This window comes from Ambystoma mexicanum, chromosome 7q, assembly GCF_040938575.1.
Source record: "Ambystoma mexicanum isolate Mex_15411 chromosome 7q, UKY_AmexF1_1, whole genome shotgun sequence".
In the NCBI taxonomy this organism is placed as follows: Eukaryota; Metazoa; Chordata; class Amphibia; order Caudata; family Ambystomatidae; genus Ambystoma; species Ambystoma mexicanum.
Window position 1 is genome coordinate 751,910,765 of NC_090941.1, and position 20,740 is coordinate 751,931,504.

General features: G+C 48.0%; 1 protein-coding gene across 1 annotated transcript in view; it reads right to left on the bottom strand.

Moving 5' to 3' along the window:
- Positions 1 to 20,740, bottom strand: part of ACAT1 (acetyl-CoA acetyltransferase 1) — a 330,010-nt gene that overhangs the window by 52,336 nt on the left and 256,934 nt on the right. The window contains exons 9-10 of the mRNA XM_069640458.1: positions 14,721 to 14,834; positions 14,526 to 14,590 (exon numbers count right to left, since the gene is read on the bottom strand). Of these exons, the coding sequence (XP_069496559.1) occupies positions 14,526 to 14,590; positions 14,721 to 14,834 (179 nt within the window). The remainder of the gene's footprint in view (positions 1 to 14,525; positions 14,591 to 14,720; positions 14,835 to 20,740) is intronic.

Consider the following 20,740-nt stretch of genomic DNA (forward strand, 5'->3'; position numbering starts at 1 on the left):
ACAAACAGATACCAATATAAAATGCATAGATTGATCGTCAAGCCCAAGATCCATGCATCCTCAGAGGAAATTCCCTGGAGCAGCAGAACTTGCACTTTCTGTGAACAATGGAGGCAAGGAGGACTACTTGAAGGGTCCACCCAGAGGTTGACGATCCCGTTCAGAAGCTCACTGCAGTTTCCATTCATGAGAAATTGAACCCTGCCTGCTGAGGGCATCCATCACCATTTTCTCAGTTTCACCAAAATGGAGCTGCTGACAGTTCTTTCACAACCGCATGACTTCCTTGCACAGGAGGAGTGGAGCCCCTCCCCGACACCACCCCATTTGTTAGGAAAGTGCTGCGCTAAGTCGTTCAAATTTTAAGCCGGACGCCCGCCCACTACATAAGTTACTGCAGGAAACTCTTTCCCCTCAGCAATAACTGACAAAGTGTGCACCCTGATGAAAATGGATGCCTAACAGGGCCCACCCCCTGAGGGAAATTAACCCTCTGCCTTTTTAAATAGTTGTAGCAGTAGATGTGGGAGTAAGGATATGCCACTCCCTCCAACCCCCCAGCAAGATCTACTCAAATCGAGGTGGGGAATGTATTAATGTATGTAAATCTGTGCAAAAGCAATTTGGGGGGTGTAATGAGGGAAGAGCAAGCTTTACATTTTTCTCCCAGCATATTTCTTTATTAATTCTTTAAAAAGCAAGCAAAAAGGGTCTTACTTGTAGTTAGTTATAGCAATAAGTTGTGCTCAGTTGCCCGGGTTTTGATTGATTGATTTTTTATTTCTATTGCGCTCGTACACAAGTGTTTCAGAGCGCGACAAGGGAGGGGAGAAGGGTAGAACAAAAACAGCAATCTTACTAGGCCCAGTGACCTTGAGAACGCGCAAGTGCATGGGAGAGGGGGAGAGGAAAAGTGCATGGAAGGGGGAAGAGGTGGAAAGTGCGAAGCAGAGGAGAAACCGATAAATAACAATAAATAATAAAGGCAACAAACAGTGGTAATGCAGCCAGCAATTTGCAAGTGCTAGGTTTAAGGCAGCAGACAGGGTAGGTCTGATAAGTGCAGGAAGAAAAAGGGAGGCTGTATGGGTACAGATACAAACCCCAGTGCAAGGGGTGACCCGGAGGAAGTGCGGGAGGGTGGCAGGATGAGCAGGTACCTGGGCCCAAAAGACAGAGGGTGGCCAGGTGCACGGTGCCAAGAGAGAACAGATCAGCAAGGGAGAGGGGGAGCGAAGGCAGAAGAAAAGAGGAAGGTTTTGAGGTGCTTCCGGAACCAGAGGTGGTTCTCCTCAAGTTAGTGAGTCAAATTTCTTTTGAGAAGGATGCACATCTGTCCTCCACAGTTATACCCTCTGCCACTTTAAGGAGAAATCCGTGACCACTGTCATCCGAGGCCAAAGTTGCCATAGGAGGTCTCCCCTCAGCAGGTTGTCTCGTCTGACCCACAAGAGGAGATTCTGCAACACACCAATCGAGACATGAAGCAACTCTGTATTGCAGCCCAAAAATTGAGACCGCTGACAAGGTAGCAGCCACTGCAATGACTAACTAAATGTTTTCTGCCCAGGAGGGGTACACGGATGAGTAGTGGCTAAACCACCTACTCAGCCTTCGCACTTATACAAACCAAGAGTGATCCCAATCAAAGGTGAAATCGGCACAGTCAAGAGATCCATCTCCAGTGCCTTTTGTGGTAATGTGGGCCAAGAGCAGGCTATACTCGTAAGAGGGGTCTGAAAATGAACCAGCAGCAACACAAACAGCAAAGTACAACAGTCCAAAATATAGGAAGGCCCAATCAAGGTTCTATACAAATATACATCTACACACTTGAATTATAAACACACCATATGCAAACATACCTAAACAGAATGCACTACCAAAACCCACCCCTGTGTACAGAACACAGAATATATAAGGCCTAGAAAGATGCAGCACTCTGTGCAATGAAACAGATGCAAGGTAATCAATAACCATTGTTTGTAAAAGTGTATGTTCTTGTATGAATAAAGGGATGAAGAGTGGCCTGACTAGTTTCTAAGGACCGAAGCGACTCAACAGAATAGAGAACTAGTCTCCAAGACTGGAAAAAGCAGCAGCGGTGGGTCCTGGTGGTCCGAATGTGTTGAACTGACTTGAACTGCAGTTCAAAGAAGTTACACTGTGGAAAAGCATGGATGTGGGCTGATCAGACTCATAGGTTGCTGCGAGCCTAAATCCAGATATGCCTTGACCTTGTTCTCCCACACACAGTGGAGGCTGGTAAACACCTGCAAGAGTTCTTCACCTCCAGTGAGGTCCTGGTTACCAATGTAGCTTGCAGGAAGGCAGGTCTTGCTCCAACAGCAGATCACCCCCAATGTGCCTGGGGATGGTTAGGGAGCAGAGCTTGCCTCCGATTTGGAACACCTTTCTTAACCTCACAACTAGATGACTTTGGAAAGGACTGCTCTCCCAACCGTGTTCAAACTGATTTGAAGTCCAGAGATGAATCGGAAGGAGTAGGAGACCTCCACCCCCTTCTTCTTTAGTTAAAAATCCTTGAGTGATTGGGTAAAAGCAAGCCTGCTTTAATGGGGCAAATCCCCGTCCTTCCGGTAGAGTCTTGCCTATGCATCCAAAATACAGAACTTGGGCTGTATCTGGCATGCAAATGTTGGGGAGTGAAAACCAGTTTGGTGACAAGGTGCAGTCAGTGTTTCGTTCTCTGCGACTCACCCTTCCCTTCATACTGCCAAAACATGCCACGGTAGTGGGAGCCCTTTTCAATTCCCTCTTGGACAATGGTAATAGACTGTTTGCAGGTTGTCCAGAGAATCAACTGTCTAGACTCCAGCCAGCACAGAAATCCACAGTTAGACTGAGCTTTAAAGTTCCTAAAAGAACTGCTATCTCAGCCTTGCGCAGGTCATTTCACTGGCCCCCGGTGAAAGTTTGTGTGTTTGGTTTTTAGATACCTGCAAAACCTTTCACCTACATAATTGTCAGAGGATCGAATAGGTCGATCTGGCAGATACCAATTCAGTTTGTTGGCCAAGCTGTTGCTGGCAGTACCAATGTCTTGCCACCCCATCGGTTCTCGGTCTACAGTCCCAAGCTAAGGAATGTGCTACCTTGGCAACCACACATCTCAGAACTTACTTGTTTTCACAAAACTCTTGTTTTTTTTTTTTTAAATAAAGTTGTTCTTTCCTGGTAATGTACTAGTTTCTGGATCTTTGCTGGAGAGCTCACCTTAGAGATTAAATGGTTGATGCATCATCTGCACTTGATGCAGGTAATTCTGCTAGGATTGTTAGCGCAACATACATCCTTCATGAATTCAAATTCCTTGAGATAAATCGTCTTTGCCTTCTGACATCATACCCAAAGTGATGTGATGGACCAGGAATGAGACACGGACTTATGGTTTTGTAAGAGGTGTTTCCCTACCTAAAACCAAAACTATGGGTCTGTCAATGTCAGAATATCCAAAGCAAAACTGTACTGTGTCCAAAGTACTATTCTGGCCCTCACATTCTAACAAACTAAATTCTAAAGTGAAAATGGTAATGTCTTTGGCCTGGAGTGGTTCATCGTGTTCAAAAAGGAAAATGCGTAACTCCAACACAAAGGTTTCAACAGGATAGAGTTCCCTGTTCCAGAGGGTGGTTCCCGTGCACTGGCTTTCTTTCCCAGATTGGTTATTCAATAATGTAAGTGTCTTGGGTTGTTCTTTAAAGGCAAGTTAGTTGTAGAGGACTTGTAGGTATAGACTGAGAAGGTGTTTTCATACATTGTAGATGGAAAGTCAGACTTTGATGACTTACAGCTCTCATTAGAAGGTATTCAGCATTCTTCCTGCATGGACGAGGGGAGGTTTAACAGTATGCCCTTAAGGCATTAGGCCGGGATGTAGTATCCTCAAAGGAAGAAGGGGGATACCATGTCTCATCCGATGGCATTATGACCTTCCCTCTGAGGTTGCCTCCCCCCATGAGATCCTCCCTCATAGAGCGAGCCCCATGGTCAGGATCAGGAAAGTGCTGCCGTCCCCTGGCCACATGGGGAGAGGTCACCGCTGGGAAAGTAGTGATGACACCATCAGATTCATCACAGTGCTTTGTGCTAAAGGAAGTGGAGGAGACAGGAAGGAAAGCTACAGAGAAAAGCAAGATGGTAGAATCCTTCCGCCACTTGTGCTGACCTCCATCTATCTAAACTAATCCCCAACCCCCTTCCTTGCCTACAGCATAAAAGGCCTTTTGGTATGCAACACCCTGGTGCAAGGCTAGTTCTTTTGTGTAGGGTATGCCCTTTATTTCTGGTTTCCCAGGAGAGATCCTGCTGAGGGGCTGATTTGCTGGAGAGAGGTGTGCCCGACCTGAGAAATGGTCAAAGCCTTCAGGGCTACAATCCCACTGTGTGCACCAGAGACATGCAGTCTGGTGGGGGGATACACACAGTCCGCCCACAGCAGACCTAGGCTCATAGTGTTGACACATGTGGCGTTAATTGTGAGAAATACTAGCCGCCATACCCTAAACTCAGTTATGGCTAATTTAAAGTTTAGGACTGCCACCAGCATAGTAACTCATAATTTAATTATGTGGTTTTGGGACAGAGGTACAGATTTAAATGCAGCCTCTGCACTGCAGGGATTTGGCTGTTAGAGCAACAAGCTCCAATCTCTGAACCTGCTCTCTGCCACTGGCGAGAAGGAGTGTATGCTATGCTTTTGGCATGGAGCTTATGAAGGGTCCGATAAGCAGGCCACCCTTTCCGAGATGGAATTACCCGCATCATTTCATCAACAAAAACCCGGGCTTCTACACCCTTGCCAGATGGCAATTCATCACAGTGACTTTTGCGCAATGGGGCTTCGGCTTCCTGGAGATGCAGGAAGGCTGAGGCCGGCACTTGCCATTGGTTCTGGAAGAATTTGACCATTTGTTAAATATTCTCTACCCTGTCCTCTGGGGTGGAGGGGTGGGGCTGGGAGCAGGGTAGACCAAGTGTCTTTGGCATTAAAAATACAGTTCATACCAAAGCTTGCTCCTCTCAGCAGCAGGGAAGAGAAGGGACTACCTTATACTGGTGAAAATTCACCTTTGCTAAAAGGAGGAGATCCAGGGACAAGAAAAGGCAGGAGGGGATGTTGCCCTGGAGGCACCATAGGAACAGAAGGCAGCTGCCCTGCAACAGTACCTGCAGTGCCCAGGCAACACAAAGTAGTTCACCACCATTTCTTGATATGCAGGGTCAGCCTTCCCCTGACAGGAGAGGGGTGGGAGAGGCTCCGCTGCTGAAGAGGCTGGAGGCTCGTTGGCAGAAATCTGCCATCCGACTGCCTCTGCTTTTATAGGGAAACCTCTTAAGATTAGGTTTGAAGACACCAGTCCATGACCCCAGTGGGAATACAAGCTACAGTGGCCAATGGAGCACACTTGATGGCTAAATTATCATAAAATGAGGATGCAATTGGCTGCTTTCCTGCTCTACTGAGTGACTTAGCTGTGGCCTTTGACTCTGTCAGGGACTAGTAGGCTTTAACCCAAAGAGGTTTTCCCATTAAAAAGGCATGTCCAGATGTTTGGTCTGTATAACTGGGGTGAACCCAGAGGTCCTCTGCAAACAACATCTGCGTAGTACAGACCACATTCTACTAGACAATCTGCTGTGCCAAGGTCTGACTGCATAGCAACTTCTTTGCAGTCATTTTGGAGAATAGGTATACCGTGAATATAACAAAAATAAAATAACGAATTACCATTTTAAGTAAACAAACAATTTTTAAAGTAATATATGTGGGGGTGGGTTAGATCTTGTGGGGAGGGGTTTGGATGGGTTTTAAGCAAGGGGAAACAGCGGTTTGGGGGTGGACCCCCACAAAAAACAAATAAAATATTTAGTTTGTAATGTGATAATCGTTAACATTTGATTCTTTTTTTTTTCATTCGTTTACATCACATGCAACTGAAAAATAAAACCAACTAATTTCTCCTGCTGGTGAGTTTTCAGCTGACTCCCACACCACATTTCAGAGACGGGACATTTTTCTGGGCACAAGGTGCATTGGTCACTGCAGACCCAGGCTGCTAGATGCATCCATCTTCCTTCCCATGCAACCATCTTCTTATTCTCAGAGGTAGGGAAAGGGTAGAGGACTTCAACCCTGCTGTCAAAGCATGTTTTACGGCAACTCCAGCGGTATGATGGGTGGATAGGAATCCCAGCTCAGTAGGGGATGATAGATGCCACTTCACCAAATCAAATTGTGTCCTCTGAGGGAATCAAGTTACATTTCTGCCAGCATACTTTTACCAGATATGCAATTCATGCATTTAAAAGGAAGCAGACTCTTCTTAGGTGGGCCATTACCCAGAATATCAGTCTGGTTATGCTATGCAATTGCGATGAAAGGAGTCACAGAAACTTTACCACCTTAGTCATTCTCTTTGTGAATGTTAGGCAGAAACCTGTGGAGTTCCTTTAGGGACCACTGCAAAAGATTTAAGACTACAGGTGTTGGCAGTAAACCCACTTGGTAGCAGTCTGTACCACACAGATTCACTGGTAGCTGTGGCTGAGCAGACAGACTTCCCTCAAGAAGAGTAAGGCAGTATGCAAAGTATACACAATAGGCACTCAGGTATGATAATACAAGCAAACACCGACCAGAGCTTTGGTATCAAAGTATATAATTATTTATTTAAAAACACACGGTTTGAAACACTCCAGCACTCTTATTGTAAAATATTCTAAACACAGTTACTATTGTAATATATACACCCCTTTTTCCTTATCAGGTAAGTCACTGTAAAACACCACTTATTTTCATACAGAGGTGAGCGCTTAACTAGATGGCACTCCAATAAGTTTGTGAGAAAGGGAGGGGAAAAAGACAGAATATGGAAAGGTACACCACTCTAAGGTTCAAGAACACGGTTAGCAAGGCAGAAGAGCAAAAGTCACTGGTGAGCCAAAGTCCAAAGGCTGGGCCCACTCTTCGAGAGAGCAGAGCACAAATGCGCCCAAGATCACACAGTTACACTAGGCTTAGAAAGTCTTGCAGAGGGTTCAAAAAGTTTGAGAGAGGCTTAGGAAAGCTTAGCCAGAGTGTCCCAGGCTAACCCAGGTTCGAAAGCCGGGGGCTAAATCTACCCCGTACAGTCGGTAGCAAGGGAAGCCAGGCGGGACACGGTACCTTAAGTGGGAAGGATCCTCCAGCGGTGGCAGTTGTTCCTGGTAGTGGGTGCAAGTTGCGTCATCGTCAAGGGGAAGAGAAGATCTCGACTTGGAGGAAAGATGAAGGTCGTTGCACTACCAGGGAAGAAACCAGCCGTGGAGTTTTCCGGTTAAAGGTGGTACCTTTGTTTCGCGGTCATGGTAAAACGTGGTATCCCGGTTGCCAGGGTGCTTGGCAAAGCAAGGCGGCCACGAGGTACGTCTGGAAGGCGAAAAGACGGTGAAACTGGTTATCCCCACCAGTCAAAGGAAGAAGACTCTCCGGCGGGAGATCTCCGTCGTTGGGAAAAAGTGGTGAGACGATCCAGCAGGGCTCCACTGGTGGTGGTGTCGTGGCAGGTCGGCTCAGCTTCTCCCTCGTCTGATTCTTCGGTCCTGTGGCGACTTCTGAAGTTGCAGTCCCCAAAGCCCTGCTTTTATGCAGAAAACCCCCATTCACTCAGCCTAGCGGTCACTCAAACATGCTAAGTGGTGAGCCGGCCGGCTCACCACTTGAGCCAATCAGGATGGAGTGCGACTTGAGTTGCCTAGGCAACTCAGTCCAGGGTGCCTAAATCCCCCTCCATCCCTCCTAAACCCCAGACAGAGTGGCACCACTTTGGAGAGCTTCTGTGGAGAAGCCCGCCAAAAAGTGGAACAAAGGGCTCGACTTGGGTTGGAGTCACAGAAGAGAACACAAACGCCATTTTAGAATCAAGTTTTGGCAAAAAATACCAACCGGAGAATTAATATTAATTAAATAAACCGGCGGTATGTTCGAGGCTACCGTAAATAATTAAATAAAGGTAGTAGCCTAAAACAATGGGAAATCCCATAGGAAAATATTCGCAGTTGAATATAAAAAGTAGTATCCACTGCCACCAGCCAAAACTCGATCAGGGGGGACGGAGACGTGCTCCCTCGACTAACAGACCCTGGGGCAATTGAATTTCACCCGCCAGTACGTCCACAATATGATGGTTTGTACTGGTTCTGTTCAGAATTTAAGACTAGTAAAGTCAATGGTGACTTTACATGCCCTGGGAGACAGTAGTCAGTCCCAGGGTATGGAGTCTATACTGGGGGGTCACTATGACACCCCTGTGTCACTGCACTGAGGGTGCTGTGTAACACATCACAAAAACACATGAAGCCCTATGGAGTAAAAGACCCCATAGCCCATTAAACACATCTAGATTCAAAGAAACGCACTCAAATCATGTCCAAGAGTGAGGGTAAGAGAGTCTCACTCTTGGCAGGAGAAAAAAATAAACCCCAAAAATCCAGCAAAGCTGCTGGGGGACTCACTAGGTTAGGAAATTCAGCCTAAACAGAGAATTCTCCCTAACAGTGAAGGCCAGTTACATGTGCATATGGAGAAGCCTGCCTAACCTCCAGTTCAGTGGACGGGGGTGGGGAGGATGTGTTGAACCCACTAGCATCCAGAAAACCCAAGGTCAAGGCAAGTAGAGAGATCTTCAGAGTTAAATTCCTCAGGGAGGTCAGTCCTCTTCAGAAAAAGGCTCCAGCCCATAGGCACAGGGTTTCCGTGATCATAAAATATCTGCCCCACCCTTGGCCAGCAATTGTGGCCTAAAGGAGGTGGCCCAAGTATAGCGATGCAGTGCTAGAACTTAATTCTCCAGAAAGAGCCAAGGGCCCGGCATCGAGAGGCAAAGAAGAATGGCGCTAATAGGTTGTTTTGTCTGGAGAAGGGGCAGAGTCATCCACCATTTGCCCTGGCTCCACTGCAAGCCCTGAAACTGCTGTCAAATGGTTATTTCTAATGGTACAGCAGCACCTAAGAGGTGCTGAAGTCCCAGGAGATGGAGAAGCAGTCAGAATCAGGGGGCCAACCCAGTTCTCATCTTGAAGGCAAGGATGGACAGAGTTGGGGGGGGGGTAAACCACAGTTTCAAAGGCAGTGGACAGATCTAGAAGGATGAGAATGGAAGAACGTGGAGTCATGGGCAGTGGCAAGAGAGGAGTGCAATGTGGTTGAGCGCAGTCTCTGAATTGTTTCGACCGAAAACCAGACTGGCGAGAGGCAGCAAGTGAGTGTACCTGAAGCTAATGTACTGCATACTTGAAGTGTGCTTGAGGATTTTAGAGTGGAAGGGGAGAAACCGGTTTGTAGATTGAGTAATTCCTGGGGTCAGCAGTGGTTTGTTTGGGGAGGTAGGACTGTGCCTGCTTTGCAACAGGCTGAGAAGATACCAGTTGAGAGAGAGAGAGAGGTTGATTAAGGTGGTGACACGAGCAGAGGTGACGTTGCAAGTTCCTTAACAGTTTGTGATGCAAAGGGGTCAACTGGAGTAGCACGGATGGGTTGTCAGAGTTCAGTGGAGGGAGGGTGAAGCGAGATGGAGGAGAGCAGACCATGGAGTTCGGCTTGAATTTACGTTTGGTGACAGATGGAGGTGCAGGGTTGTGGAAGATGAAGTGAATGAGTGGTCAGAGGAGGCATCAATTGTGGGAGCAGTGTGGAAGATATAAACATGAGATTGAGAGAGTTGACTTGGGTTGGGGCTGAAATGTTAACTAGCGAGTTGTCAGAGCATGGAATCAAATATGCAGCTGTTGGACCATATTGTAGAGGTTCAGGCCCTCATTTAGGACAGGTGGGAACCTTGAGTATACGGTCAAGATGAGAGAATAGGTTAAGGATGCCTAGTGGAAGGTAGATGAGAATAGGAAGGGGGCTGGGAGTGAGGAATTTGATGAATAACTGCATAAAGGAAGAGCGTGAAATTAGAGGAGAAGGGGTGCTTTGCTGATCACGAGGCAAAAACCACTTTTTTGGAGAATAAGGGGAGTGAGGGAAAGAGGCAAAGTCAATGCAAAGAGGTGGCAGGGTCAAGGATGGGAATCCAGGTTTTCAGCGTCAGTCATCAGAGCAAGTTTAAGGTGAGGGGAATTGCAATAATTCATGAGGAGGGAGTTTTTCAGGTTGCTTGGGCATTCCAGAGACGCAGTATGAGGTCAATAGGGGAGAGCAGAGTTGGAGGGCCTAATTGCTGGAGTAGATGAAGAGAAGAGGGTAGAGGAGGTTGGACTGGGTGGGATGGGAGCGGAGCAGCCCGACTGGCATTTGGGAGAAGATTGAATAACTGATGGAAGACCGGGGAGTTTCTACTACATTGAATTATCAAAGTTTAACATACACTCCTGAATCTGTTTTTAATTTAATTATCTGTATATTTTCCTGCTTTGGCATAACTTATTCACACGTTTTTAAGATAGTCTTCCAACAAGTTTATGTTTCTACAATACTTTAGACAATCATTTCCCTTTGGGATGTGGTACCATTACTGAAAGTTGTAGAGCTGAGACTATGCTTTCGGATATGTATTTGGATGATACTCTTAAAATAATGAAAATGATATAGAAATAAAATAAAAAAAACTGCAATATTCCTTCCTGCTGGAAACAATACCAGTTAGTCAGCATAGCTACTTTTGTATTCTTTGTCATTGTCCCCCATTCAAGACTTTTCCGATGTCAGTTTCAGGTGTCTGTACTACAGTTTGAAGACTGCAGCATTTTTCAGCTGCACCAAAGGAAATGCCAACATTATCCAAAGCAGAGCCCGATACATGCAACTGGCGGTCAGCCCATGCCCAGTCGACGCACCTCCATGCCCTGCATCCACTGTTTGACCATCGCAAAACTATTTTCTGTCTGAAAAGCCCAGTTTCATTAACAGAGTGGTGATTGTTAGGGGGGCCTAAGGAGGTGCTCATCTGGAAGAAGGGGGCACAGACTAAGGGTACAAGAGTCGGTATACTAAATAAATTGTTCTTATTGCTATGTCCAGTGTCCCCCCACCCCTTCCTCCAGACTCCTGGGATAAATTACCCATGAATCCTACTGGAAATGGAACTTAGACATGAAAACCTCAACAATGTGTTTTTAAAATTACTAGGGTAAAACGGGCATAAGAGCTCACATACACTTCACACAGATACCAGCATGTAGCCCTGATGGAAGAGGAAGGTCACTGCACAGTTGCATTCTAAAATAGACTCAACTATCCATCAAGCCGGGGATTTTTTAGCTGTGGTGTTCATCAGCAGATGCCCCGAATCGTAGGTCACAGTGATTTTTGCAAGTCGCTTTTGTTTCACAAGTAGAACTTGAGCGGACACGGAGGAGCCATGGAGAAGGGGATCAGCATGTGAAGAGTGTTTTAGAAGGAAGGTGGGCAACAATCTCCTCCCTCACAGGAAAGGAAGATAGAACCTTCAGGAGAATCTATGTACAAGTCTCCAGCACTCTGACATAAATGCCCAGCAGCAAGCTTGCACTGTTAAAACATTCTTAATTGGCCACAAGGTCACACTATTATCCGAAATAGCATGAACAGTCTTCAAACCCAAGTGGGATTAGGCCTTTGCATTGAGGGAAACATGCAAAGAAGATCCCCCACATCGAGCTTGACAACAGAGTTCAAGAAAGAAAAACACAGGTCAGTAGAGTTCCTGTAGCCAATAGTGGCTAAATAGGACTTGTAGACTCATACCAGGGATAGCCTGGTGGAATACAAGAGAGACCATCATCCACCGAAGAGATCCCTAGATCCACCTTGTCCAGCACCCAGTGACAAAACTGCAGTCATTTACTCTGGTACATTCAGTACATATCACCATGTTGTTCTTGGGCAGACCAAGATGGCCCAACAGCAATTCACCAGGAACCAGGGACCCCAAGGTCATGAATTGAGGAGAGGGATGAAGAACCCAACCTCATTTTCTGGAGAGCACATCCCTCCGCACCAGCAGCGTGGGCTAGGCCTGGGCTAGCTTCAGCAGGTCCAAAAACCAGAAGCAGTTGGGCCAATGAGGAGTGATCAGAATGATGGCATATACCTGGTTCTTCCGAACCCTGTGTAGAACCTTTGATACAAGGGGTGACTATGAGCTGCATAATAACCAGAGGCTGTCCTATGACACGGAGCCTCCTCTAGGTAGTTTGACACAAGGACTTTCCAAGACTCAGAAACCAGGCGCTGCGTATTCTCTTCCAAGGTACGCATTCTCTTCCTAAGTCAGCAGGTCCCCTTGAGGAAGGTCCCTTGCCGAGCCAGTCTGAAAGATCAATGACAACCTAGTCACTGGGAGACCGCATGTTACATGAACCTCAACCTGCTGAGCACATACACATCTGAACTGAGGACTCCCACTAGAAGAAACAGCTGTTATACTACATGGTTCAATCCACTAGAGTTTCTGCACTTGGAACAGACCAAGAGTAGCATATTCGGAGGAACCCATTGTAGGGGTGTACTCTTGCGCCAGCTGATGGACCATGACAAAAAGAATAATGTCCTGGTCCACCCAACATGGAAAAACGTTCTAGGATTGGGCCCGCAGTGGGGAAGAAAAAAAAAAATGATAAACGAAATGACAGAATATGTAGCTATCGCTCCTGGGACCAAGTAGACGCCAGATGCATCAGCAGGCAGCATATCCAGAACTGACATTAGGAATCACCTATGCACTGGACATCTTATATCCCAGAGAGATTTAGGTTACAATGCCAGCACAACAATGCCGGTATCCCCCAATGTTGGCACCATTTCACTGGCAGTTGAATGGCTGCTCCTTCTCAGTTAAGCATACTGCCAGCGGTTCTGTCTGCCGCTGGTACTGCCATGGTGATCCACTCACAGTAGGGGCAGGCAACATGGTAACCCTGTTTTTCTCTCCTCGCCTTTCTCCATTAACCCTACCTAGAGCAGCCACAATTACTCTGCCCACCCATAAGGCACTTCTCCTTGGCAGTACCCCACTCTAGCCGCTGCACTAGATCTTCTGGATCTGTGGTATCTGCAAAGATATCACCAGAGCAACATTCTACCCGCCACCATCTTACTGCCAACATTTTCCATTACAGCATTAAGATGCCGGCGTGGAGACCTACTATGGCCCCAGTCTACGGTACCGAGTCAATTCTCTACTTGAGTGAGATCAGTGAAGGACCAAAGACAGTGACTCAAGTCACTCTTCTGGTGGGAGAGCCAGAGCCTGGGCAATAACCCACACTTTACCAATGAAAGAAGTCACCTGCGTCAGACTCGGGGAAGATCTGGGCCGATTGAGAGACAAGCCCAGAGGTAACAATTGTGCCAAATGTTGCTGGATCGATGCCAAAGTAATCAGAGGAGGGACCACCCTTACCTATGAGTCAGCCAAATAAGGATAAATCCATACCCGCAGACATCTCAGGTGAGCTGGAATTACTGCCATTACAGGCCAAAGGGGAAGACTCGGCACTGCTACGGTTACCCATTGGTCGCAGTGTAGAAATGCTCTATGCAGGGGCTAAATGTGGACGTGATTGCATGCATCCTTCAGGTAGATGGCCACCAAACAAAGTCCTTGTTGCAACAAGCGAGAATATAGCTAATGAAATCCCTCTTGAAACCCTCCTGAGGCAAGCACTGGTTGAGCAAAGGTTCCTAGTGAGTTGTGAACTGCCAGTCTTTTCAACAAAAACACCCACTCACAAGTCAACCCATTCAATAAATTGGGGAGAAAGCACTATTGGCAAGGTAACGGAAGGCAGTAACCTGGTTTTGAGAAAAGAACCCAGGGATCAATGGACTACCCAAATTCTGGTTAAGGGGTTTTGCTTCAGTCTTTCTTTGGTGTAGTTTGAAGAAGATTTGCTTTCTTCACGGAGCGCTCTGTGAGCTTTCCTTCTTAAACCAGAGTTCACAAAAATATTTATATGCCAGCGGGGTTCCTTCCACCAACCACAGAAGCGGTGAAGGAAGCAGCACCAGCAGCCTAAGTGGATGGCTTTTGCGACTGCTTAGCGATTGCCAACAAGGAATTTTCTGTCAAAATATCCTCATTGCGCTTTCAGTTCATCGGCAGAGGAGGCAAAAATAAAAAGTAAATAAACATCCTTCCACTGAATAGGATCCAAGACCCTCCCTGGAGCTGTGTCGGAGCCTCAAAGTCACATCATGCATGTATGGAGTGGAAGAGCTGTTTATGCACGCACTTGGCTCCCTCTCCTTTTTGCTGCATTATGTGTTTATGCCTCGGTCTCTGCACAGTGGTACAGACAACAAACACGTCTGGAAAAAAGGAGTACAAGGATTTTGCCTTTTCTGTAATTTCTTGTTGTAATTTAGGGAGCCCTCAATTTATGCAGTGTGGCCAAAGCGGACCTATGTATCCAATCCCAAAAAAGCCATAAAAACATAATAATTGGGTTAGGTTCAGAAATACAAAGCTGGAAAAGGCTGCACGCATTGCTAATGAGCACTTTGACAAGCAAGGTTTCTTGCAGGATCCTTGGTTTACCTGAGGAATGGCATACGCTGGCGCAATGGGGAAATCTATAGGATCAACAGCCGCATCTGCAAATCCTGTAAAATAAACAGGTGATTAAATACGTTTTGACCTACGAAACGTAGATGCACATTTATGCAAGTGACGCACACCGCGACACACGTGTCTGTTGCAGTGCGAGTATGAAGCTTAAGCATAAAGGGTTACCTAGGATTCTTGCCAGTGGCGTGACATTGAGCTTCTTGGCAGCGTCAGCAGTCATAAGAACCAATGCAGCTGCCCCATCATTCAGCGTGCTGGCATTGGCAGCAGTTACAGTGCCTGAAAAAAGAATACATGTTTGCTCAAAATCTTGCAGGACAAGCCCTTTCTGTATAGGAGTAGTAGTAATTTAAAATAAGCCCCACTATAGACATGAGTTTTAAGTATAGGTAGGACTCTGGCATGTGTGTACATCTATGGTAGCCTTATACAGGTGCCAAAGTCATTACTTCTTCTGTCCCGACTACAGAAACAAGTTACTCACTAAACGCCCCTGTGATGCATGAATGCATGAATGAATGCTCTGCAGAGTCTTGCCTGATGCAGGACCCCATCATGTGATTTTAATTGCCATGAGTGTCGGGCTCCAATAACAGGCTGCCTGCCAGGTCCTGCTTCCAGCAACATTCATCACAAATAAGGAAGAGTATGTGTATATGGTTCACTGAATCACAGAGAGTATTGGTATGGGTACTGCAAAAGAAGTGATAGTCGTGCAGAAACGCAGGCTGGCTTGTACTTTCCATGACAGCCGTTTGTCAGCTAGGGCTAGCTTCAAGATTTGCGAGGCTTTGTGCAGCTAAAGAAGTGCCGGGATTCATTCCCCCGTTTTGCATATTCATGGACATCAGAGAATGATGCCACAGAGCAACATCAGTCTGAAATTCGCGGAATCATAGGGAGTTTTATTAGAAGAGACTGGAATTTAAAAAGTCAATAAACTGATGTGCACAATACAAATACCCGCAGCAAAAATGGAGTCACGCCATTAAAACAAGATATACCGGGAATTGGCCACCAGGGGGCGCAGGGATGTAGTAACACCTGTGTGGCTCCCTTCCCTGCTGGGCATATAAGGGGTCTGAGCCCCCCACAGAAAGCCCCCAAATTGATGGGAAAGTGAGCCCCCACCCCTGGAGCGGTACCCCTGACGCACAAGGGGGTGGAATTTTCGTTTGCCTAAGCGAGACACACATTGAAATACGCTGTGGTGTCCCTAGACCGGAGAAACCAGCTAAGAACCTCACAGTGACTGTGCAGAGCCGGAGGTGAACCAAGGGACCCAAGGTGTGGCCCTGCGGGGGCGGTTTAACCGTAGTGGGACATCCCACGTTGAAGCCCGGCTACCCAAAGCACAAGGAGGCAGGGTCCAGCCCCTCCGGCAGTCTGCGGTGCCCGGCGGCCCACTGAGCGGGAAGGCAGAGTGAAGAGAGCGGGCCTGCAGAGACCCGCCCCAGCGGCGCTACGGGCCTCCCGCCCACCACCCCCCGCACGAATTAGTCAAGGAGGGGACACAGGGAGTCCGACACCCCCACAACGGAGGCGAGCAGGAACGTGGAGATGGGTCACAGGAGTGGTGCAAGGAACCCTTATTCAAGGGTGGGTAGGCACAGGGATCCACATATGGAGTCCCTTCTGGAAGTTGGAGTTCCCTAGTCAGGGGGGACCCTCAGAGAATATGGATTAACAAGCCCTCCTGCTAAATTCTGACAAGGGGGAGAACCAGGAGCTGAGTGGTGGAGTGTGGCCCCCAGACCGCAGCCGGGGCGTGCACCTGCCTTGCAAAATAGGTACCCATAAAGAACTGAAGGACCGGGCCGAAATCTGGGATGGGAGTTCAAAAGTCAAATCCAAAGTAGTGTGCTGTAAGTGAATTGGGGGGCTGGGGGTACCAGGTTCCAGAGGGTTGTGACCCAAAATGGAGGTGCCAGAGGGGGCAAGGTAGATGACCCACGGTGTGCCCGTAGGGGAGAAGATAGATTGCTCTGAAACCTGCAGTGTCCACCCACCCCTTGACGGGACCAGAGGCTTTGCCAGGAGCTCACAGGGGTCTGAGCCAAGAGCTCCTGTCAAGTGGAGAGACGTGCCTGGGACCCCCCCCCCTTCCCCCCCTCCCCCCCTCCATGGACTGAAGATGTAAGTTGGGAAGGTTTGAATATTCACTAAGTCAGAGGCTGGGAGACCCCGTCTCAGCTTCTAGGATGCAGGAAGAAGACACTGACCCTGTGTCTACAAAGAGATACATCGCCTTGCTGCTGGAAGAGATAAGGGGCATGAGGGCAAACATTGGAGGGAAGGTGGACAAGATCTTCGTGAGGATTGATAGCATGGACGAGAGGCTCCAAGCAGTGGAAAATAACCAGACTTCTCTTGAACCTCTGGCGATCCGGATGGACGTGCGGATGGCTGAACTGGAAAGGCAGGAAGGAGAGATGGTTCTCAAAATGTGCGACTTTGAAAATCGTGAAAGCAGAGTTTTGGGGGTGCCGGAGAGCAGGGGGGAAATGGAAGGGACATGTGGAAAATTGTGCATGAGGTGGCAAAGCCATTTGAGGATGACACTTTAGATGAACCAAAGATTGACAGAGTGCACAGAGAGCAGGTGAGACGGGCAGGGACCCCAGATAGACCCTGGCCTGTTTTCACAACTACCCTGACAAGCAAAAGATCCTGGACAAGGCCCGAAGGAGAGGTGAGGTGATGCTGGGCGCTGCGGAGGTTGCAGTCTTTCAGGACTTGTCCTTGCTCACGCTGGCAAAAAGTCAACTGTCCCCCTGATGAAATGGCTTAATGAAAAGGGTGTTTGCTACAGGTGGGGTTTTCCCCCCCTTCTCCTCATTTGAGGAGAACAGACACGACTACAGGCTGGGTCTATTTAGGGTCATGCAATAACTGATCGGAGAACGCAGGTCAACATTGGACGGCAGTTTGAAGGGTCCTGAAGATAGACAGTGGCGTTTATATGGGTTGAAAAGGCGCAAGATTCCGGGATAAATGAAGTTTAGGAAGTTAAACACTCACCCAGATGGGGCGGCTTGAAGTTGCTGGCTGGAAGGTGGGGAGGCTGTGGTTGTGTTGTTCCTACACACTGATGGGTTGTATGGGAAGGGGGACCTAAAGGTCTTTTGCTGGCTTACATAGGCAGGCCTATAGGTGGGCCACTGACTCAGATTGGGAGAGTCTCAGTGGAGTCATTGGGTGCAATAGCTGAGGTGGGTGATTGGAGTTATGGAAGGAAGGTAGGTGGGGGCTCTAGTCTTGGGGGATTGAGTGGAGATGGCCCAGGGGTTCATGTCTTACTGGTGGTTCGGTACTCTTCCAATGATGGTAGAGGGGACCAGGCGTGTCAGGGGTGGAGGGGGGGAGCGAGGCGGCAGGGCTGCTGGGGTGGGGTTATAGTTGTGGATGGGAGGTGTAGTTCATGCGGTAATGACCCAGCTGCGTACAGGTTGGGTTTCGCCCAATTGGGGATGTTTGATGTGAGGCAATGGTTAATGTGAACATGGAGGACGGGGGTGATCGCCTACGGATTTGAAAGCTGAAAGTCAAAGGACTCAACTGGCCGACTAAAAGGTCGCTGGTTGCTAGAGAGTTTCAGAGAGTGAGAGTGGATGTTCTCTTCCTCCAGGAAACAAAGTTCTTGAAGGGGGAGGAAAGTAGGAAACTATGTGGCCTCCTGCAGCAGATATTCTGGGGATTGGGGGGGCAAGAAGTGTGTGGGTTAGTATTCTGTCCCATAAAGGATGAAAATGGAGTGTCTGGCGGTGTTCGTAGGGGAGGGCATTACTGCTGGTTGGCTCAGTGAGGGGAGTCAGATTTACTTTTATAACTTTATACCTCCCCAATCAGGGGCAGTTGCACTACCTCGAGCCTATGGGGACTTAACTTTTGTGCGAAGGGAGGGGGCACCAGATTGTGGGTGGCGATTTTAATATGTGGGCAAACATACAGTTGAGCCATGGGACTGCCTGAGACGGGGCCCGCCTCAGCGGGGACGGAAGAATTACAGACCTCTCTGGATTTACATGGACTGCGTGATGGGTGGCACCTCTTGCATCCTCAGGAGAGGGGCGTTAACATTTTACTCCGCGCCTCATGGGACCTACACTCGTATAGACTACCTTTGTATCTTGGGGGATCTTGTGGAAGGAATGATGGGTTCAAACATACACCTAATCACCTGGTCCGATCACAATATGGTATCTCTAGACTTGATATGGAGAAATTTGAGCCCCAGTAAAACAATATGGAGATGTAATAATTCAGTGTTTCGGGAGGAACTTGAAGGCGTAATACGAGAATACTTTCTGATGAATGAAACGGGAGAGTTGGATCTGGGAACGGTATGGGACGCGGCTAAGGCAACTTGGCAGGGCCTGCTGATTGGGGGGGGGCACGAAAGTAAAGAGGACTCTGTTGGTTAAATGGCGAGATATGGGCCCTAGAGAGCCGGATATAGACACAGGAGGATATTGGAGAATTGGTACAGGTTTTGAGGAGTAGGAGAGGAGCTTTGGCTGTTAGAGGAGGGCAAGATAGTCGGGAAGCTTCAGTTTCTGAAGCAGAAATACTATGGATAAGGCAGATGCCCCATTAGCGGCGAGGTTACGGGGCCAGTTCACCGACAGATGGTTAGTGGGGGTGGCGAGCCCCGTGGTCACGCGGGAAACGTCAACAGGGGGCATAGCTGAGGCCTTTGCAGACTTTTATGAAACCTTATACATAGCAGGGGGTGGGTGGGGGGGGAGCACGACCAGCAAGACCCGGGAGGGATAGGTGCTTACCTGGCTGGGCTGCCCCTGCCGTCATTGAGCTTGGAGCGGGGTGGGGCAGTGGACATACCCCATTACAGGGGATGAGGTTTTAGGGGGAGATTTGCAGGCTACATATGGGAAAGGCACCAGGAGAAGATGGGTACACCGCAGGCTTCTACAAGACCTTCTGTGGTCTTGATCCGGCAGTTAGTCAAATTATTCAATCACAATTTGGATACCAGAAGGGCTCCAAAGACATTTGTGTGGGCTCTAATCTCAATATATATAAGGAGGGTGAGAACCCGCGATCAAGTGGTTCTTATCGACCGGTCTTGCGCCTCAACGTGGACGCTAAGTTATTCGCCCGGATTCTTGTGTCAAGACTCGAGGTCTTTATGCCCCGGTTGGTGCATCTAGACCGGGTCGGTTTATAAGGGGGCAGACACAATGTGCAAGTCCCTGAAAATGATTGAGGGCGGGGGGAGGCGGGGTTTCGGTCAGAGGTAAAGTGGGGGATCCCACACTCTTGTCAGTCGATGCAGAGAAAGCATTTGATAGAGTGGAATGGGGCCTCTTAAAGGCGACTCTGCACCAGTTTGGTTTTGGGCCTAAGTTCATGAGGGGGTTTTATGGCACTGTACTCGGAACCTAAAGCATGTGTCGTGGCTGTCAATGGAGACTTATCCAATGGTTCGAACTGGGGCAGGGCACGAGACAGGGCTGCCCCCTTTCGCCTTTACTCTTTGCGCTATCATTGGAGCCTCTGGCGTGGCGTATACGAGGAGACCCTTGTGTGGAGTTTACTTAAGGAAGGGGTGGAATATAAACTGGGTCTGTATGCCGATTACATTTTGTTGCAAATTAGGAATCGGGTGTCCTCGGCCACGCCTGTGGTGCAAATAGTGGAACAATATGGGGCACTCGCGGGCTTCAAGCTCAATAAGGGGAAGTCTATCCTGTTTGTTAGCCCAGATGGGGGAGCACGACAGGCAGAGAATGTCAGAGTTAGCGATGAGGTTTGAAGAGGGTCGTTGCATTACCTGGGAGTAAAAGTTATGAGGGAGAATGGGGGTTGAGAGGGGAGAGGGGGTGGGATATGAGGCGAACTTCCCATCACTTCTGTGAGAAACCTGACTCAACCTTACCCATAGTCAAGTATTGCTATGAAAAGCTACCAAAATGTTCAATAAACAGCTTGGTACACCCCAATTCTGAAGCTTACTCCAAAGCAAATTCCGATTCACTATCAAAGGGTCGATAATTACCACATACTGCAGGTGATTTTTTCTGCCATGCTAGTTGTAAATAATCTACTATAATCACTAGCAGCAACTGTGCCAAAATTTTCTCAAAATCCTACTGGATATGGTTTGAAGCTTCCCGGAGAATTTACACAATTTTGTAGTTCTCTCAACACAAGTGATGCAAATG